Here is a 20,862-nt window from a genome sequence, read left to right on the forward strand (position 1 = left end):
AAAGACTAGTAATTATAGCTTAGATTTAACTCTACAATCTTTAGAATCTAATAATTCTAATAATAATACTATTAATAATATTAATAATAGTATTAATTTATTAGGTATTAGTAATTTAGATTAGAGAAGTAATTTAGATTCTTAAAAATTTACTACAGGCAATATATTTATTTTAAATAATTCTAAAAGTAATTATAATAATAATATAGCTATTAGTTAGATTTTAAAACTGTAAAAAACTATAGCTATTTTTAGTATAGAAGTAGAATATATAGCTTTAAAAGAAGCTACTAAAGAAAGTTTATATCTTAATAATTTTATTAAAGATCTTTTTAATAATAATTCTATTAAAGAATTTAGTCCTATTTTTAATAGAACTAATATTATTAAAATAGATTCTTTAAGTGCTATAGAACTAGCTAAAAACTCTATTTTTTACGCTAGAACTAAGCACGTAGATATAACTTATTACTTTATTAGAGAAAATCTACTAAATAATAAAATAAATCTAGTTTACAAAAATACTAGTACTATTCTAGCAGATAATCTAACTAAACCTACTAGTTATTCTAAATTTAAGGATTTTATAAATAGAATTAGTCTAGTTAAACTAGATTAATTCTTTATAACTAGTTATTATTATTATTATTTATAATAATAAAAATAGTATATTAATACTATTACAGGGCTTAGGTTTTTAACCTCTAAGTTCTTATACCTTAAAGATTCTAGTCTAGGCTTTATATTTAGTTATTATTATATAACTATTTATATTAGCAAATAGAAATAAATATAGAAATAGGTTTTTAGTTTTAAGATAGTTATTAAAACTTCTTATATAAATTATTATTAATAAGTTAGTTATAAAAACTACTTATATTTTCTTTTTATTTAGTTATTAAAAACTACAGCTTAAGAGAGTGTATAAAGATTATAATAACTTAGTTATTATTATCTTTTTTATTATTAAGCTTTATTAAGATTACATTTATTATTATTTCTTAACAAATTAGAAAAATTCCTAGTAAATCTAATTACTTACGTAATTAAGATTTTAGTAGCTAGTTTTAATCTACTATACTAAAAGATTCTAAAAACACCTCTATTTATCTTAGCCTAGTTAATATTAGAGTTATTACGTAATTTAATAACTCTTATCTTCTTATCTCTCTTTCTATAATTGCTAAAAGATCTAGTAATAAACTAATTATTAGTCTATGTAATATAACGTATAGACTAATATAATTAGTACTAGTCTAGATTATAAATCTAGAAGATAAGAAGAATTTAGCAGACTTAGATTATAAATCTAGAAATTAATAAGAATTAAGTAGATTTAATTATAAATCTTTATCTCTAAGTAGAAATAAGCAGATATTTACGCAATTATTCTAGTAACTATTTTCTATAAAAGAAATAGTAATTCTCTATAGTTATTTTTTACCTAGCAACAATATTATTACCTTTTATCTATTATCTACTCTGTAATTATATTGCAATCTTTATTAGTTAATACTATTTATTATAGTATTTAACTACTTTGTTCTAACAGAGCTATATTCTATTATTAGAGAATAGTTATTGTTACCTTTCTATTCTTTATATTATCTACTTTGCAATTACTTTATTACAATCTTTATTAGTTATACTATTTATTATAGTATTTAACTACTTTGTTCTAACAAAGCTATATTCTATTATTAGAGAATAGTTCTTGTTACCTATCTATTCTTTATAGAACTTAATTTTATAAAAGTCTAAATATATAATATCTAGAAAAGTAGAATTAATATTTATCTAAATATCTTTCTTATTTTAGTACTACTAAAAAGTAAACTAAGTATACTAATTTAATTACTTTTTAAGATGTATATCTCTAGCTATAAATATAATATTATAGATACTTATATCTATAGATCTAGTATTATAATTAAGTAAGTTAAGATATAAGAATAGATAAAGATGTAAAAATTAGTAAAGAAGTTAGTAGTAAGTTTAGAGTCTTATAAAAGTTCTAATTAAAGAGTATTAGAAAGATTAAGGTATAGAAAAGATAATTTCTTTATTTTCTAGTAATTTTTTAAAATAAAATAGAAAATTATTCTATTTTTAAGCTATTAAGCTTATAACTATTAGAGCTAAATAAAGAATAGATAAATAGTAATTATTTAGTATATTATAATCTATTACTTCTCTAGAAAGTTAGAATTAAACTTTTAGCTATGTATCTAAGAGTTAAGTAATTATGTATCTATAATTACGTAATTATTACTACTCTCTATTATTTGTAATATTTTACTATACTAGTAATAAGCCTTATACTTAAGAATTAGCTTATTAGCTATAAGATTACTAGTTTACTAAGAAGATTATTATTCTAAATTAATTTATTTACTATAAAGAATAAAAAAGCTCTTTAGTATTTTAAAGTTCTATCTTTATACTCTTATATAAGGTTTAAGAGTATTAAACTCTATTATTTTATTTTAGTCTCTAAAATCTTTCTAAAAACTTAAAACTATATACTATTAAATAAAGTAATTAGAAAGTATATCTATATTATAATAATTTACTATATTACTTTACTACATTATATATATATTTTTGTTCTAGCATATTTAATAATATAACTAGTAGAAAAAAAATAGAATAACTAAGTAATAGTATATATAGAAAGTAGTTATAGTAGTTTTTTATTATAGTAACTAATATAGCTAGACCTAGAAATTTCTTAAATAAGAATTTAATTACTTATAATTATATAAGCTTTATATAAATAGTTTAGAATTTTTAAGATACTTTATACTAGTATTAGACTTTACTAATTACTTTTTTATAGTAGTAGTTATATAAAGTAAGCTTTTATACTAGTTTATAGTCTAGGTAGCTATTAGTATTCTATTATAACTATAGTATAGTTAGTATAATACTATAACGTTAATAGTAATTATTATTCTAGTAGTATAAGTATTAGAGTTATAGAATTATAAAAAATAAGTCTAAGCTTATATTAGAGAATTGTTTAGTTTAAGTATAGTTTAATATTATAGATTATAATTAAAAGTTATCTTATTACTTAATTACTTAATACTATAAAATATATACTACTAAGTCTACTTAAGACGCCTTTATTACTATTACTCTCTATAAGTATGTTATTACTATTTATATTTAAAGTAATTATTAGAGAGAGAGTTTTATTAATTTCTATAGTTATATATAGTAAATATAAAGTATTTAGAAAATACACTTATATTAAGATTACTATATAGAGTTACTAACTACGTTTTATTACTCTACTTTGTATTAACACTTTACTATAATAAAATATATACTATAGACTTTATTTATACACTTAGAAAAAGTAGTAGATTTCTTTCTTATAATTTTATTATATTAAATAATAATAACTATACTAATAATAAAAGTATATAGATAGTGTGTAAACACTCTATAATATTAATTTTTATATTAATACTAGTTAATAACATAGTTATTTCTTATATATTAGAGTATTAAAATCTCTTTAAAATAGTATAATTTAGATATTTTAAGTATTTTTTTTAGATTTATACTATTTAAAAGCTTTTAGAAAAAAAAAATTATATACTTACTTTTATTATTAGTTAATTTTATTATAGTATTAGCTTTTCTAAAGATAATATTCTATTAAACTCTTATTATTAAGAAAAAAACTCTTTACTATAATTACAATAAACTTTTATAAATTCTAGCTTTAGTTATCTAATCTATATTTTTAAAATAGAATATATAGTATATATTTTATTAGTAGACTAAAAATTCTATAGACTAAAAAAAAATTCTATAAAAGTAAAGTCTATTACTAGTTTATATCTATAATAAAATGTTTAATCTATTTTAAAAGTAAGTAGACTAAAACTTTAAGTTTTATTACCTTAAATTTAAAAAAGTTAAAGCTTTTAAATTTAGATAAGTTATTAGATTAATCTAATACTTAGATACTTAAAGAAAAAATATTAGTACTAATTTCTAATAGAATTATTATATAATTATATATACTTAAAAGACTATAATTAAAAAAGTTATTTAAATAAAAGTATATAGTTAGAGTAAATATACTAAGATTTTAGTAAAAGAATATTTTTTTTATTTTTTAAGTTACTTCTTAAAGTTTTAAGTTTTATTAAAGTAGCTAAAATTAAATACTTAATACTATATTAGTTCTTTAAACTAAATATAAGGTTTTTAGGTACTAATAAGTATAAAATCTATCTCTTAATAGTTACTTTATCTTACTTACTAGAGCTTTACTATATAACTTTATTATTATTATATTACTTTTCTTTAATATTATTATTACTTCTACTTATTCTAATTTCTTTTCTAAAATTATAATTATTAGATATCGTATTAAAGTAGATTTTATAACCTTTCTTTTATATTTATAACTACTACTATTTTTTATACTATTAGAGTCTATTTTACTAGTAATATAGTACTTACTAGAACTATTAATAGTTATATTTTTTTAAGTATCTTATAGAAGTATAGATATTAAGTAAGTTCTACTAATATATAGTAATATCTATAGTATATAATAGAAACTAATTAGATACTAAGTTATCTTACGTAAAAAGCCTATTTATAAACTATAGTATACTATTATCTATACCTTTTAACATCTGTCTCTCTATCTCTAGGCTGTTTCTCTTTTACCTTAATAACTCTTCAGGTACGCCTGCATACGCGAACACAATTCTAGGTATTACATGCTCGCCTTTATTAACAAGCTAAGAAGGAATGTCTACTGTCGCGTTACAAGGCCGATAAGCAAAGAGATTACAATGACCTTGTTGTACGTAAGCATAGACTGTTACATGCGATAAGGATGTAGCCCTATTAAGTATGGGTGCGGGGCATCAAGGCAATCAACAGATGCGGTTTTGCAGCGATGGTGTAGCATCACGAGTGAAAACCACGAATCGGTTGTGGATGTCTAAAAGGGGTCTTGATCCGGTGGCTACAGGCCACGACCTTGTCTATTTTACAGGAAAGTAATGAAATCTACAACACAAGACAGTATGTGCCTGTCATGATTTGGTGCGGTCATCCCCTTCGTTCCCGCTAATATAACCCTTGTCCACCATATGTCTCACGATATCGTATGTCGCGACTCCAAAGTTGCTGGTCCTGCTCAAGATAGTGCTCGGGTTGATATACTTGTAGTACTCATGCATAGCGAATCCATGGAGCATGTATGTCGAAGAAAAGTCCATTTCCCACTGCGCACGTCTTCGTCTGTTCGCGATAGCATTGTCGTACAGCTCCATTGGGTCGGTAGAGTTGATGAGTTGGGAAACAGGCGATGGATTGCCTTCGTTGGGTTTGAAGAGAGGGTCAGTGCTCTCTTTGAACCAGTGTGTGGGGGCAAAAGCGGTGCGGTCAAGTATCAGGACTTCGTTCGGGATTGGGACGAGACGCTCGGCGATCCTGGTCATGCTCTGTAGATTTGCTTCCCATCTACCGTCGAAGCCGGCATGTTGCTCGCGCACGACGATTCGCGCCATTGTGCTGTTTGGCTTGGTCAAGAAGACACCGTTGTTGATGGTGCCGTTGATGCCACCGCCTTCACGGGCGCCGCCATAATGTCGGCCGCCGATAAAGGCAAAGCCAGCGTTGAGCAGGGGCGTCAAAGATCGTAGAGGCACAACGTCCCAATCCATGTAGATCCCGCCAATTTTCGCGATGGCCTCCCAGCGGATGAAGTCTGACTTGTGCTGGATGGCGGAGATTTCCTGGTCCTGGTTCTGGCCGGCGAAGTTGGGCACATCTACTCGGTTCCAGGTGGTGATGTTTGCGAAGGTGTTGATGACTGCCTTGGTCCACCGGTCACCGTGCTCGCTGGCATTCCTAATCTCGGAGTCGTTGAAGTCGGTATGCATGTAGATCTGCGTCGGTTCAATGTACATGACCGCGGCGCACATGGTCAGGAAGCTTGAGAACGGAAATCTCAGGGTTGATGTTGCGTCCTTTTTTATCTGCACATAATGTACGATGCTGGGTATAGGGTCATGCGAGGATCCCTCGCTAGACTTGAGTATCCCATACTGCCTCGCCTTCTCCAGGGGGTGAGTCGAGATTGAGAGGATAGCGAGAGTGACGACGATCCAGGCTGTCGTTATGATTGCGAGACGGGTGCGGGAGCGTGTCGCGGACACCTGGCCGACAGGCATGTATCGATGCATGGACTCTGGCGGTTTTAGGAAGCCGAAGGAGGAGCGAAGCTGATTCCACATGGTAATAACGCGAGCGCGTATCTTGCTACTGTGGTTGTATGATTGAGATACTTGGAAAAACCAGGTCGGTGTGGGAAACGTGGATGGATGAGATGACAGGTCCATGTTTGAAGATGAGATAAGACGGTGTTATAAGTCGTTCCTTTGGTGGCTTGATTAGGGCCGAGTCAATCTGACATGCCGCAACGCCTAGACGGGTGTTTAGGTTTAATTTTTTTTTAGGTTCCAAAAGGTGTTGGTGTAGTCAGACTGATGTTTCAAAATAGGAAATAAGCAGCCGCCCTCTAATTATTGGTCGCCAAAGTCGAAAAGAAGAGGCGGGTGTTTGAAAAGCCATTCGGCCGTGCATCCCGCGATGGCAGTTCATGTTCATGCCGTGGTAGTCGGCTCTTCTAGCATGACCGCGAGGGCAGGCGCTTTACACATACAGTTGTCGTCGTGATCGATCCAATCTACATGCAAGCCACTCTCATGGAATTGTATTGGTGATTCGATATCGTTTAGAATGAGATAAGAGGTTCGTCACGTCTGACGTCGGGGAAAATACAGACATTCTGGGCAGCGGTGAGAGCGCTTCTGACACGGTTGGCCGCGCGAACTTTACACCCGGTCTGCGGCGCATTGCAAGCACTCACACGATTGTTGAAGATGCGATTTGCCATTATCTCGCTCTTTGCGCGCCGCGATTCGTCGATAAAGTGTGTCTCGGCGTGAGAAGCACGTTGTTGAAGAGGGCCGTCCCGGTCTTACTCGCGTGTTGATCCTCATATGACGCGTCAGGCTGTCTTACTTGCCAAGGCTCCGATCAAACGGAGCCATCCTGGGTAATCGATGAAGGCATGCTTTCACAAAAACGACATGAACTATAAAGCATGGTACAAGGACTTCTCAGATAACTCGAGTAGTGTGATTAATGTGCCACCAGGTGCATGATGCATGGATCGCATTGGCGCCGCAAAGGCGGGAAACTAGCGCAATCAGCTACGATCACGGACTCAATCAGACAACCCTCTCCGGCGATTTCTACTACAAAAGATGGATTGTCATTCTACGCATGTGTTCTTTGTGGAAGCCAATTTCAGTGATAGCTCGAATTTCATAGTCTCTGATGGCAAGTGAAGGCTGGTAGGGAGGTCTGTATACCAAGGGACTGATCCATTGAGTAGAAACAGCCTCGTCGTAGTCCCTTGTAACAGATCTGACAAGACTTCATGGAATGTAAATCCAATCAACACAGTGATCATCAATGAAGTGACAGGACCAGTTAAAGTACTATGGGCGGTGCCATGCATATGGTGATTCATTTCTATTCTTCATTTCGTAACTTCATCTCAGCATTGAGGATGCCACACGCGAGAAGTCCTATACTTCCTTCTTGGGGACACCGCCTGGTAACGTCTGGACCTTCTCCTGGAACAGCTTCTCTGCGCCTTGCCATACTGGTGTAGATGCTCGGTCCTTGAGGGCCATGAGGCTGGGCAGCAGAGCGTTGCTGAAGGCCTCTGAGGACTCGCGGGGTAGCGCAGACGGAAGGTGGTCGATGGAGATGACGGACAACCTCGGGCCGGCACCCTCAACAGAGACCTCGACTGTGGGCTTGTCGAAGGTGGTGTTAATATCGTAGATGGGAATGGGGTTGTGTGGGTTGGTGGTGTCGCATGAGACGTCGCAGACGACGCTGAGCCTGCGGGTTGGTGACTTGAGGCTCTCCTTGTTCACAAAGGGCGGGATGGGCTTGGAGAGGTAGATGCAGTTGACGAAGATGTCAGACTCGACGATCTCGGGGTAGGGGCCGTCGCGCTCCTTGGTCTCAGCCAGATCCCACTTCTTGATCTCTGGGCAGCCAATCTTCTCCAGCAGGTCGACAGCGCCGGAGCCGCATCGTCCGAGGGCACCCAGTACCAGACTGGTGGGCTTGTGACCAGCAACCTTCTCACCAGCGGCAACATCCTCCTTGAGCTGGGCGATCAGCTCGCTCTCGTTGTTGTAGTATCCCCGTCCTTCGGTGAAGGTTTCTAGGCCGGGAAGGGGCTCGCCTTTGGGGTGGGTGAGTTGCCATGCCCAAGTCTAGCAGATGTCAGTATGGTGGTAGTGCAGTAATCGAGTGGACTAACCTTGATGGCCAGGGCAGCGCCGACGAAGCCCGCGTGGTAGCCAAAGGCCGCAACGCGCCTGCCTGATTCATCCTGCAGGAACTCGAGGTCGTACAGGGTGCCTCCACCACGGGGAAACCTCGCGAGGACGTTCTCCCAGCCGCCCTGCTGCTTGTAGCAATGCGCAAAGTGTACGAAGGTGTGCTCGAGCGGGAACTTGTCTTCGGGTAGCTCCTTCAGTCCGATGATGATGCGGTCGTCTTTGGGCGCGTTCTTGTATGCGCCTTCCTCGATGAGGGTCGCGCCTGCCTGCTCAAACTCCTCGTCCTTGAAGATGCGGGCGTAGTTAGGGTCCTTGGGCGACCGCTCGACGACGACGGGGTAGCCAGCATCGAGCAGCTTCTTGGTGGTGGTGGGAGTGAGGCTGGAATTCTATTAGTACAGTATATACATGGAAATGGTCTAGTGTACTCACCACGAACGGTGCTCAAGCGGTTTGGCCTCCGCGCGGGCGTGTAGTGTAGGGAATGACATTGTGAGCGGTCGTTGTCTTGGTGGTTTCAAGATGAGAACTCAATTCGATGCCTCCTTTGTAGATACTTTGGTTTATGAGTGTATCGGATCTCGGAGTGTGGGGAATAGTCGGCGCGGACTGAAGCCCACGATGACTCCATGGCCTTTTTCGCCGGGGCTCCAAATTCGAGCTCCGAGAACGGCGCTACTGCAGGGCTGCACCGTTGGGCAATAGAGACGTCCGATGACATAGCCACAGCCGTAACGTGAGGCTTGACAAGTTGAGACATATCTGACCAGTAGTGGGGCGGCGGTCTGGATGACATTGCAGCGCCTCGCACGTGCATTGCTCGACGGCCGGCGGCGCTGGACTGAGCAAGCTAGGAGGATCCTCTGCCGGCGTTGAAAATACGCTGCACCACGACGTCCATGCTTTTCTCTCGTCTGTTCCGCCTCGGGAGCGCTATGGTTGCTGCTGCGAAAAGCTGCTCGCACCCGCGTCGCCGTCCATAGTACGGCTATTACCTCGCCTCCGATTCGCTGGTGCTTGCACCTCGATATCACTATCGCTATCGCGCAGCATGGCTTCACATTCGCGCGACTCTTCCAATGCCAGTGCCCGGCACGCACACGCGCCTTCGACGCCCAGCCAGCTCCGCCAGGCTCATGCGCCCTCGGACAGGTCCAGCTCACCCGAGGAAACCATGCGTCCCCGCCGCTATCACGACGACGACGAGCCCCAGCCGTCGAGCAGCGCCGCGCCCCACGACCTCGAGTTCTCCACCGACGGCATCCACCCGGCGACGGATGCGACGTCAGTACACTCAACCCATGAGGAAGTCGCTCCCCCCGGCGGCATCATCGAGATCGACCTCGAGCCCACGGTGCGCACGCGCCTGCTGAACCAGCAGGACTGGGGCACCTTCAACCGGGCCGAGGGACGGCCGGCGGCACATCGCAACTATGGCAGCTTCGCGGGTAGCATCCACTCGGAGCAGAGCTTCGGCGGCACCTTTCCTGGCATCCGCGAGACGGCAGAGGGCGATGCGCCCGACGAGGCACACGCTCTCCTGGGCGACGCCTTTGCAGATGGCGTGCTGAATAAGGGGAACGGGCAGAAGATGAGCACGACGCGCTGGCTCGCTGAGCGCCACGGCATCAAGGACAAGCGCATGATGTACCTCAAGTACTACATCCCCGTCCTCAACTGGACGCAGCAGTACAAGTGGCGCTACTTCAAGGGCGACCTCATCGCAGCCATCACCATGGCCTCGTTCTACATCCCCATGGCCCTCTCCTATGCCTCCAACCTCGCCCACTTGCCGCCCGTCCACGGTCTCTACAGCTTCGCCCTGAACCCTCTCATATACGCTGTGCTGGGCACCTGTCCGCAGATGATTGTCGGTCCCGAAGCACCTGGCTCCCTCCTCATAGGCGAGATCGTGCGTGAGAACATCAAGAAGGGTACTACCGGCGACAACGATGGTAGACGAAATGCCGAGATCGCTGGCATCGTGACGTGCATGGCCGGTGCCTTTATCCTGATCGCAGGCTTCTTCCGGCTTGGTTTCTTGGACAATGTCTTGAGCCGACCCTTTTTGCGAGGCTTCATCAGCGCCATCGGTGTAGTCATCTTTGTAGACCAGCTCATTCCCCAGATGGGGCTCGCACGACTGGCTGCTGACCAAGTATCCCACGGCAGTTGCTTGGACAAAGTCGTCTTTCTCTTTCGCAATGTCGGACGCGCCCATGGACTCACATGTGCCATGTCCTTCACTGCCTTTTTCATCATCATGTTCTTTCGGTACGTTGCGAGACATAATATTCATGCCGGACTCACTAACCAACCTGCAGAGAGTTCAAGAAGCGACTGCAACCACGATACCCTAATGTCGCCTACATCCCTGACCGATTTGTCGTTGTCGTGCTATCTGCCGTGCTTACCTGGAGATATCGCCTTGACCAACAAGGCCTCGCTGTACTTGGAGAGGTGAACTCCAGCGCCAAACTATTCACCATCCACTTCCCTTTTGAGACCTCGCATCTCAAGTATGTATCTGACGCCATCAACACGGCATTGATTATTGCTATGTTGGGCTTCTTCGAGTCTTCCGTTGCTGCCAAGTCGCTGGGCAGCGGTGACCACACCAAGGACGGCGTCCAGATGCCATTAAGCGCGAACCGCGAGCTCATCGCTCTGGGTACTGCAAACATCACCGGTGGACTGTTCATGGCGCTTCCAGCTTTCGGTGGCTACGGTCGCTCCAAGGTCAATGCATCCACTGGTGGTTTGACGCCAATGAGTTCAGTCTTGTTGTCCATCATCACTATTCTGTGTACCGTCTTCATGCTGCCATATTTCTACTACCTACCCAAAGGCGTTCTTTGCGCCATGGTCTCAGTCGTAGCATACTCGCTCGTTGAGGAGGCACCACACGATGTCAAGTTCTTCCTCAAGATCCGTGGCTGGTCAGAGTTGATCCTTATGGGTCTTATCTTCTTCATCACCATCGTGTGGGATCTGAAACGTGGTATTGGTGTCGGTATCGGTCTCTCTATCCTGCGTCTGATCCGTCATTCGGTTCGCCCGCGCATTCAAATTCTAGGCCGCGTGCCTGGAACTACCAACCAGTTCTCAAACGCGGAACATCACCCCGGAGATGTCGAATTCATTGAGGGGTGCTTGATCGTCAAGATTCCCGAGCCTCTGACATTTGCCAACACTGGAAACCTGAAGACCCGTCTGCGCCGTCTCGAGGACCATGGTACGGAGAACGCGCACCCTGCTCTACCGCGCGTTCGCCGTGCAGAACACAACAAGAACGTCATCTTTGATGTTCACGGCGTCACATCGCTCGATGGTGCTGGCGCCCAGGTCCTGGCTGAGATTGTAGACTCTTACAGGAAGCGGGAAGTCAGAGTCTTCTTTTGCAGGGTGCCGCAAGAGTCCAGTCCCGTCTACCAGCTGTTCGAAAAGAGCGGTATTATCGAAATGTGTGGAGGTCCACGACATTTTGTCCAGAGTGTAGAGGAGGCGCTCCGCATGACTGAACTAGAGCGACTCACAGAAGAATGGGCAAGCTCTGCGGAGAGCTCCCGGGCTGTCTCAAGCAGAGCTTGAGTCACTGCAACGACGCATGTAACCTTTTGGCCTATTCGCAACGAACAAGAGTTCGCGAGCATTGCATTTCGGAATTGGCGTGTATGAGCGTTTTACTGCGATTAGACTTCTTGTATCTTCCTTTTAGCTTTGGGCAACGAACTGCAGTCTCGGCATCAATATGAAAAGCATGGTCATTTTCCAGTTTCCCGTGTCAGAACCTCTGACTGTTTGGAAGTCTGCCAGGCGTCCAGCAACTTTGCCGAGCGACGACCCGGTCGCGAACATCGGAGCTAGATCTGCCTCCAGGGCGTCGGCTGCGTATGGTATCCTGCAACCGGTGTCTAGCCCCAACGCCTATTATCTGGTTCCCATTTCCAATCACATTTGAGATGATGCAATCGTTAGATGCGCTCTTATGCAGGGCTGCTTCAATCTCGCAGTCATAATCAATGCTGCCGTGACTAAGATTCGAGCATGCCGTGTTCAGAGATCCCCAGATACGGGGATAAGCCGGTGGACGCGCTACCCTGGGTACAGCACCGCGTCTTCACTCCACTTTGGAACATCCTTACAACCCAACGCCGGTACGTGTTATAAGCTAGAACCAGCTCACGAAACCAAGTTTCACAAACAGTATCATCAATATATGTCGTATCGACTGCGAGCCCGCAGCCTTGACTGATCTCCAACAGTCCGCGGATGTCTGAGTGCAGCGCGTTCAGACCGTTGGCGCCCCAAGCCTTTGACGTCGACCAAGCTTTTCGGCGTCTTTCAACAAAGCTTCGCTGTGCCGTCTTTTCCAAGCCAAGCGACGCTTATCACCTCTTGACCACTCTTAGCACGCAGTAGCCCCTGTCGTGTGCTCCATCCCATGTCGCCTGCTAGCCAACTCTGGTCTATCGTGCCGCTGTCCGCGGGGGTGCCATTGGATGGCAGGTCAACATGCGGGGTTGCGGGGACGTCATGAGGAAGTCGAGGATGCATGCTCGGGTCGCACTGGTTATCTGTGATATTGTTTCCGGAAGGTTCAACGATGATCGCGTGCATGTCTAGTCGGATTAAAGAAAGCGTCGCGCCCGCGGTGTCTTATAAGCTCTTGTAAGCTCAACAGTCTGTCGATCTCGTTCGGAGAAAGAAGACAGACCTCTCCCTCACGCTTCGCGTTCAGAAGTTGCCCACGCGTTGTCCTGAATTCATAATGGCGGACGAGAAATACGATACTACCGAGCAGCGCGAGTTCGCGCCACCGGCCGCAAAGATGTCGGCCGGTCGCTACATGGCAACGCGCATCCCCACTCTCAAGCCTGCCCACGACAAGGTCGCCAATCCCATCGCGCTCCTGCGTATGCTGAATCTCCAGCAATGGCTCTTCTTCCTGGTCGCTTTCGTTGCTTGGACCTGGGACGCGTTCGACTTCTTCACCGTCTCCCTTACCGTGGAAGATCTTGCCGAAACCTTTGGTAAAACCAAGGCGGATATCACATGGGGTATTACATTGGTCCTCATGCTGCGAAGTGTGGGTAGTATCATCTTTGGCCTGGCGGCTGATCGCTATGGAAGGAAGTGGCCTTTCATTATCAACAACCTACTCTTCATCGTGTTGGAGTTGGGCACAGGATTTTGTTCCACCTACAACGAGTTCTTGGGAGTGAGGGCTTTGTTCGGCATCGCCATGGGCGGATTATACGGAAATGCTGCTGCTACTGGTGAGTTTCCCTTCCCATCTCCGCATCATTCGAATAGCTGACATGGTTGCAGCCCTTGAGGATTGCCCTGAGCAGGCCCGTGGTATTATCTCCGGTATGCTACAACAAGGCTACGCATTCGGTTACCTACTAGCCACCGTCTTTACACGCGCGTTCGTCAACACCGTCGGTCACGAATGGCGACCGCTATTCTGGTTCGGTGCAGGCCCACCAGTTCTGTTCATCATCTTCCGTCTCTGCCTCCCAGAAACGAACGCTTACCTCGAGCGTAAGCGGATACGCGAAGAACAGCCCAACGCAGCCAAGGTCTTTGCTCAGGAAGGCAAGGTTGCGTTGAAGCGCCATTGGCTTTTGCTGGTGTATCTTGTCTTGCTTATGGCGGGCTTCAACTTCATGTCGCACGGAAGCCAGGACCTCTACCCGACTATGCTGAGTAACCAGTACAACTTCTCCTCCAACCAGGTCACTGTCACACAAGTCGTCGCCAACCTTGGCGCCATGACCGGTGGTACCGTAGTCGGCTATTGCTCATCCATTTTCGGTCGCCGTATCAGCATCGTCGTCATGTGCGTTATCGGCGGCGCTCTACTCTATCCCTATACGTTCGTCTCCACGAACGCCGTCATCGCCGCAGCCTTCTTCCAACAATTCTGTGTCCAAGGTGCTTGGGGCGTCATCCCTATCCACCTCATGGAACTCTCGCCAGGATCGTTCCGCACCTTTGTCGTCGGTACATCTTATCAACTCGGAAACCTTGCTTCTTCTGCCTCATCGACTATCGAAGCGACTATTGGCGAGAGATTTCCACTTCCACCGAAAGGCAAGACAACCCGTTACAAGTACGGGCTAGTGATCTGCATCTTCATGGGATGCGTGTATGCGTACGTCATCCTACTCACGGCTTTGGGACCAGAGTATCGAGGTAGAAGCTTCGATGTGGCTGCCGACGAGGATATGAATGTTGTAACTGGTGCAGATGATGGCAAGTACGGTGCGAGACACGATAGTGAGGACGCGGAGGCGAGAGAGCGTGTGTAGAACTCGCGTTCGAGAGACGCTTACCATGTAGCTATTTGCAGTCTTTCACATAGAGCAAGAACAGTACATGATGCTTCTAGACTTTATCTCCCGCATGCAAACGCTGAATTCTCACCGTGGCGTTAGCGATGTTCGACATCCGGAGGTTGGCAACCGCCTTGTCTTAGAGGCTGTGTCTACCCGATGTGGAGAGACAGGCCAAATATCTGGACTCGTGTGATCGCATCTCGTAAATTGTATATTGCCTGATCCATGGCGTTGACGTAGGCAATTTAGACATTCCAGGCAAGCTCGGTGCTGCCATTGGCCACAATTAAAATCGGCAGCGGCATCCGTCGCTAGCGTTGTACGACTGGTAGCCGCCTCGCACACCAAATAGATTGTCTTCATCACTCGTAATCTATGCAACACTCACATCGTCTTGTACACCTTCGCTTACAACCAATTCGCGCTCAATGTTCGGGTCTTTGGCGATGGGTACGGCTCTTTCGACCTTATTGCCGGTGGGTGTCTCGTAACGAACGAGCCAGCCCGGGGCAAGAGACAGAGTATATATGTCGCTCGGGAGATGTTGATATGCCGGCACCAACTGCATATTCATTGCATCTCATCTCCAGGTTCAGCCAAAGATCCCCGCCAAGATGAAGTCCTCTGTTGTTTTGCTAGCAGCTACTGCATCCGTCGCCAGCGCTCACTGTACGTCCCGATGCACTCTACACCACCCAAGAAAGCAAGCTGACCTCTCAAAGACACACTCCCAAGCATCAACGGTGCCGCAGCCTGGACCAGTGTCCGTCAAGCCAAGAACTGGCAGGACAATGGATTCGTCGGCAATGTGCAAAGCAACGACATCCGCTGCAACCAACTTAAAGCAGGCACAGCGACCACGACTGTTGCTGCTGGCTCGAACGTAAAGGTCAGCGTCAACCCGAACGCTTACCACCCAGGCCCCTTCCAATCGTACCTTGCCAAAGTACCAGAGGGCGCAGACATCAACACCTGGGACCCAACCGGCGCCGTCTGGTTCCGAATCTACGCCGAACAGCCCAAGTTCGGTTCCCAGTTGACCTGGCTGAGTATGTTTCTCACAACGCTCTTACCCTGCTAGCATATACTAACATCGATTCGCGCAGGCGCTGCCACCTACGACATCAGGATCCCTCAGTGCATTGCACCTGGAAAGTACCTGATGCGCAACGAGCACATCGCTATCCACACTGCTCAGAGCGTAGGCGGAGCCCAGTTCTACCTGTCTTGCGCACAGCTTGAGGTTACTGGCGGCGGCAGCAAGGCGCCCTCGAACCTCGTCGCGTTCCCTGGTGCGTACAAGGCTACCGACCCGGGTATCCAGATCAACATCAACTACCCTATTCCTACAAGCTACACTAACCCCGGCCCGCCTACTTTCACTTGCTAGATGCAAAGGGTTTGCGCTAGGGGCATGTGTGCTTGCGTGGAGCAAAGCATGAAGGCTACGTTGCTGTAGATGTAAATAGGTGGTCTATAGATATGATCAGTTTGCGAATATTACGATTTGCATAGAGTTCACGTTTTGATCAACCAGGAAAACAGTCACTTTGACAGAATGGCTTACACAGATGAAAAGCCGGTGTATTGGATTTCGTCTTACTGTCCTCAATACCCTTGAAACCGACCACGGAGATCAACTTGCCACCGAAGTTAAAAACTCCTAGATACCTCCTGGCACAGATCCCATCGAATGCTCATCGCGGACCCCGATTGAGCGCCCTTTCAACACCGGTACAGCCGGAACAAACCCTATACCCAGCACACGGCTCATACAAGAGACCGGAAGTTCCCACCCACCTCAGATAGCATGATAGCGCTCAGCAAGCTTCTCAGCATCATACATCTTCGCCGTCGCCCTCTCCAACTCATCCGCCACATACTTCCAAAAGTTGCGCTCACACTTCGCCACCGCATCCACAAGCTGCTCCGTCATCTGCGGCGTCTCCAAATCATTCTCGTGTACCTCCGCGGGAACCGCATGACGAAGATTATCTTTGAGCTCCGTCGCGTTGTTGAAGTCCTTGATGCGCTTCTTGCCCGCCTTGCTAAGCACACCTGTACCTTCGGCGTTGGAGTACTGGTTTGGGTTGCGCAGATGCATGTAGTCCCTTGGGTCGAAACCGATTTCGCCGGCGGAGGTGGCGATGCGGGGGGCGTTGCGGACGAAGCGGCCGTAGACTGCGGCGTCGGTGAAGGTTGCTGGTTCGCCTTTGGAGAGGCGCTCTTGGTTGAGGTGGCTGGCGATTTCGCTCCAGAGGAGCTTTTGATCTTGGCGGAGGGTCTTGATGAGGATGTTTTCGGGGTCTTCTTCGACGAGGGGGCGGGTGCTGGTCTTCTTGTCCTGAGGCATGAGTACGGAGATGTTGTTCTCGACCTCCGCTTTGGTGGCTTTTGCGCGCTTCAGTCCGTCCATGACGCGATATTTGTATGGGCCTTGGGTTCCCGGGCGATTGAAAAATGTACTTCCTTGGGCAGGGAAGTCGTGGTCAGAAGCTTCTCCGTCTTCAGGTTCAAACAATGGAGATTCCGCTCGGTTACTGGTTGGCGTGACTGAGGGATGGAGCTTTTGGGAAGAAGGAAATTGGTAGCTGCCTGAGAACTATAAGTACTTTTCAGTATAACTGTGTCTTACTAGACTCACTTAGACTCTCCGCGGCGGTGCTCAGGTGAGAGAGTGGGCCACTGGCGCTCGTGATCTTACTGCCCCGTGCAGTCTTGTTCGTTCCTTTCTTCACTCCATCCTTGTTGAATCGCTTCTTACCTCGGCGAAACATCGTGTTTTCTCCAGCAGCGTCATAGAAGAACACATCGTCGCCCCTTTCTTCGCCCGAGAAGCCGATGTCCGGTACAATGACTTGGTCATCTTCAGCCAAATCGCTCGCGCTTGTCGGAGACGTCAATAGCCTAATAACAAGAGCTTGTTAGCCTCAGTTCTAAGAGACTTCATTACGTTCAATGCTATGATCAACGCAGGGGGCTGCAATGGACCATCAGACAGCAACAGTGGTCGTAATCATAGGCGCTGCCGGCGACAATAGCCTGAACACCTTCAGAGCAACTTACTGATTATCATCTTCGACAAAGTCCATGTCGTGTCCGAAAACTACAACAGACATACTTGCGTTCTTTCGTACGGTGTAGACTACGGGAGACAGAGAGGAAGAAACCGACAGGCCTAATGTACTTGGTACCGTACAATGGGCCTAGTAGAAATGCCTGATGTATACTGGATGTAATGCTATGTAGCCTAAGGCACGTACCTCGCGGGTCGCAAAGGTGACCGAAAAATGCCTGGGGCGTGAAGGGCTCCCAGTGAATATGGCCCTGATCATCACGCCATGCGGTAGCGCGATCTCGCTCTGTGATGCAATCACAAGCCAAGCGACTGTGTTCAATGATAGGTCAGAAGAAGAGCAGACTTGGAAAAAAATGACTAAGTCTCGTGTGCAAACGCTAAGCGTTTGCAATCAGAACCGTGTCAGTGAGTCTAGACCTAGATTGTGAATTGCGACTCAACATGTTGCGAAAGTGCCATCATGCGAAAACAGCCTATGAGGCCTCTGCGCGATTTGCCAAGGTGAGTAGAGAGAGGAGCTATATGTCGCAATAGATCAGAAGATAGCTTATTGAGTATGTGCCATGTTTGCAAACCACACTATCAAGACCAGTTGAGTACCTTCCTACTTATGTATCGCGGAGAAGACCAAAGCTTCGGCCCTGTTCAATTCGCCTTGAGCCGTGTCGGCTGGTAATCCCGTGCTTCTCGTCTCACGAGTGTCTTTTGACTGCTTAAGAGGAAGTAGGGATCGAAGAAGAGACTTGGTTGATGCCATCGTTGACCCTGACTTCGTTGATTGGGTGTCCGATCGCGATTGTTCGCCGGAGTCAGCTCTATCGGTTGTTGACATGGTCTGTAAATTTTCGTGGAAGAGCTTGCTTTGGGTCTATAGATGAGCTTTGGATGACAGTGGTAGCAGGCCGTATGTGGACGCCTGCTTGCTGTTAAGTGGATATTTAGGGACGCTTGCTTGGTCTCACACATCTCGCTTCATCGCTTACAGTCACACGCAACTTGTCATATAGAATCAGAACAATCATCAATCCATCGTTGAGATAACACCGTATACAGCACAGATACATGGTCTGCGAAAGTCGATTCGCGAGCTCTTATCAGCAAGTCGACCAGAAGGCGGGTTTGCGCGCACCACAGTCTCGGCGAGTAAGCGAAGAGACATACATCTCTACAGCCGGAGGGCGCAATGATGGTTGTCACTGCAAAGATCCATGGCTGGAAGACCGTGAAGCGAGGAGCAAGGTTGAGCTAGGTCTGTGTCTAGTGTTGACGTAGACCGCAGTCTGAGTCAAAGGCGCACTCTATTCTTTGACGTAGTAATGACGAAAGGGGAGTAGTGCTTTCCGTATTGGCCGTACGCGGGAGTTTGTCAATCATCACACGTCATGCGCGCACGCGTGTCCGGACCCCAACACGCGTACTGGTAGAGCTCACGGTCACCATCTTCATGCCTGATCATACGCTGACGATCTTGATGATGATCTCGGCAGATCTAGGTCACACAATCGCGCGCCCGCCAACACATCATCGCGACTTTGACAAACGCACAATAATTCACCGCCATCACATCTTAACACGTTTGTGGACTCGTTACTCAACAGAAGAGCTCATTCTTCTATTTACAGCTAACTCGAGAGCTCACTAACTACGCGGTCCAACGGCGCATGGTGGAGTTTGAACCAGCGAATGTGGATCCAATCTCACCCCACTTGATCTGGCTGAAGGTGACTGTAGGTGCCTTCTCAATCTGCTGGATCGCCTTAGGGAAGCCTTCAGTCGCATTGCATGGTCCGGATCCGGACTCTGAGCCGTCAAGCCACTGCATGGCACCGCTCTCATCCCACCAGATGCTCAGCGCGAGAACCATACCGCGGGCCAGAGCATCACCCATGCCCTTGTGGCCACCAAGCTTGCTGTACATCTCAGCGCCAGGTTGAGCACTGCAGAACTCCTGGTCCATGATGATCTCCTTCCTGGCGTTCTCAATGACGACGCCATCCTGCACGTACTTGCGGACGATGGCCTGGAGAACGCCGTCCTTGGCAGGGAACTGGGTGACGACGGTGAAAGGCTTCGTGGTGTCGACTTTAAGGCCAGTACCGTAGTAGTCGGGAGAGCTTCGGTGCTTGTAGGGGTTGTCCCCGCATCCGTTCTTGTCGCACAATCCAGCCTTGCCGCACTCATCGCCTGTGCAGCCAAAGAGACCATCGGTACTGCAGGTGTGAGGTGCGATCTGGTTGGAGCGAGCGTTTGCCTCCCAGATATCCATCTCGTTGCAGCAAACACCCTGACCCTTAACGTTTCCCTGGAACGAGTAAGCATGAGTACTGAGGGAGGAGACAGCCTGTACTTACTACACCGTTGATCCATGGTGTGACGAAGCACTGAGCATCACAGTATCCCGTACCATAGGCGGCGCCACCTGGGTTCAGTTGAGAACGTCCACCATCCGCCTCCATCTCGCTGAGGTAAAGGGCGCCGTTCATGCCGCATGGCAGCTTCGATACGTCGACGTCGAAAGCCAGCTCGTTACCGGTCAGTTGAAGCATCTCGTAGTTCTCCTCGTCCTCAGCCAAGAGGTAGACCCTAGGGCTAGCTTGGCCGCCACTGGGGTTGAACATGTCCAGACGAAGCTCGCCTCCGGTAGTGTAGACACCCATTGTGGAGTAGTCTTCGATGCCTTCCATGATGCAGTTCTTCGCACATGTTTCCTCATCCGGGCACGCAACCGGGTCGGCTGCACTACCCCAGTTTCCACAGCCGAGTGTAGAGTTGCCCTTTTGATGGATGTAATGGGAAGCTGAGTCGACGACAATAGCTGTGCTCTGCTCTTTGCATCCTCCCGCTTTGGTGCATTTCCAAGTGTTGAGCTTGGGGTGCACTTCTGGCGTCGATCCTGGTGTTTGGGCAGTGGCAAGACCCAAAAGGGTAGCCGCGACGAGGGCGTATGGAGCCATTGTATAACGATTGACTAGGCGTAAACTTGAGAGACGCAGTTGCAGAATACGGAGAAGAGCGAGCTGCGAGC

At 45.6% G+C, this 20,862-nt stretch overlaps 7 protein-coding genes across 7 annotated transcripts; 3 read left to right on the top strand and 4 right to left on the bottom strand.

Moving 5' to 3' along the window:
- Nucleotides 1-5,072: 5,072 nt before the first annotated feature.
- Nucleotides 5,073-6,278, bottom strand: J4E88_009374 (uncharacterized protein; the record flags this gene model as incomplete). Its single annotated transcript, XM_049402977.1, has 1 exon — nt 5,073-6,278. One exon carries the CDS (start codon nt 6,276-6,278, stop codon nt 5,073-5,075), a length of 1,206 nt encoding a protein of 401 aa, XP_049251105.1.
- Nucleotides 6,279-7,640: 1,362 nt separating this feature from the next.
- LYS5 (holo-[acyl-carrier-protein] synthase) lies at nt 7,641-8,905 on the bottom strand (the record flags this gene model as incomplete). Its single annotated transcript, XM_049402978.1, has 3 exons — nt 7,641-8,345; nt 8,393-8,795; nt 8,847-8,905. 3 exons carry the CDS (start codon nt 8,903-8,905, stop codon nt 7,641-7,643), a joined length of 1,167 nt encoding a protein of 388 aa, XP_049251106.1.
- Nucleotides 8,906-9,465: 560 nt separating this feature from the next.
- J4E88_009376 (uncharacterized protein) lies at nt 9,466-12,005 on the top strand (the record flags this gene model as incomplete). Its single annotated transcript, XM_049402979.1, has 2 exons — nt 9,466-10,688; nt 10,739-12,005. The coding sequence occupies 2 exons, from the start codon at nt 9,466-9,468 to the stop codon at nt 12,003-12,005; spliced, it is 2,490 nt and encodes an 829-aa protein (XP_049251107.1).
- A 1,180-nt stretch (nt 12,006-13,185) lies between these two features.
- Nucleotides 13,186-14,731, top strand: J4E88_009377 (uncharacterized protein; the record flags this gene model as incomplete). Its single annotated transcript, XM_049402980.1, has 2 exons — nt 13,186-13,693; nt 13,746-14,731. 2 exons carry the CDS (start codon nt 13,186-13,188, stop codon nt 14,729-14,731), a joined length of 1,494 nt encoding a protein of 497 aa, XP_049251108.1.
- A 455-nt stretch (nt 14,732-15,186) lies between these two features.
- J4E88_009378 (uncharacterized protein) lies at nt 15,187-16,148 on the top strand (the record flags this gene model as incomplete). Its single annotated transcript, XM_049402981.1, has 4 exons — nt 15,187-15,234; nt 15,349-15,427; nt 15,481-15,807; nt 15,865-16,148. The coding sequence occupies 4 exons, from the start codon at nt 15,187-15,189 to the stop codon at nt 16,146-16,148; spliced, it is 738 nt and encodes a 245-aa protein (XP_049251109.1).
- Nucleotides 16,149-16,559: 411 nt separating this feature from the next.
- On the bottom strand, nt 16,560-17,877 carry J4E88_009379 (uncharacterized protein; the record flags this gene model as incomplete). Its single annotated transcript, XM_049402982.1, has 3 exons — nt 16,560-17,353; nt 17,403-17,665; nt 17,825-17,877. 3 exons carry the CDS (start codon nt 17,875-17,877, stop codon nt 16,560-16,562), a joined length of 1,110 nt encoding a protein of 369 aa, XP_049251110.1.
- A 1,602-nt stretch (nt 17,878-19,479) lies between these two features.
- On the bottom strand, nt 19,480-20,791 carry J4E88_009380 (uncharacterized protein; the record flags this gene model as incomplete). The annotated part of the gene is made up of 2 exons (XM_049402983.1): nt 19,480-20,139; nt 20,189-20,791. The coding sequence occupies 2 exons, from the start codon at nt 20,789-20,791 to the stop codon at nt 19,480-19,482; spliced, it is 1,263 nt and encodes a 420-aa protein (XP_049251111.1).
- Between the last annotated feature and the right edge of the window lie 71 nt (nt 20,792-20,862).

Source organism: Alternaria novae-zelandiae (assembly GCF_023758075.1).
Source record: "Alternaria novae-zelandiae strain BMP 2774 chromosome Unknown scaffold_24, whole genome shotgun sequence".
Lineage (NCBI taxonomy): Eukaryota > Fungi > Ascomycota > Dothideomycetes > Pleosporales > Pleosporaceae > Alternaria > Alternaria novae-zelandiae.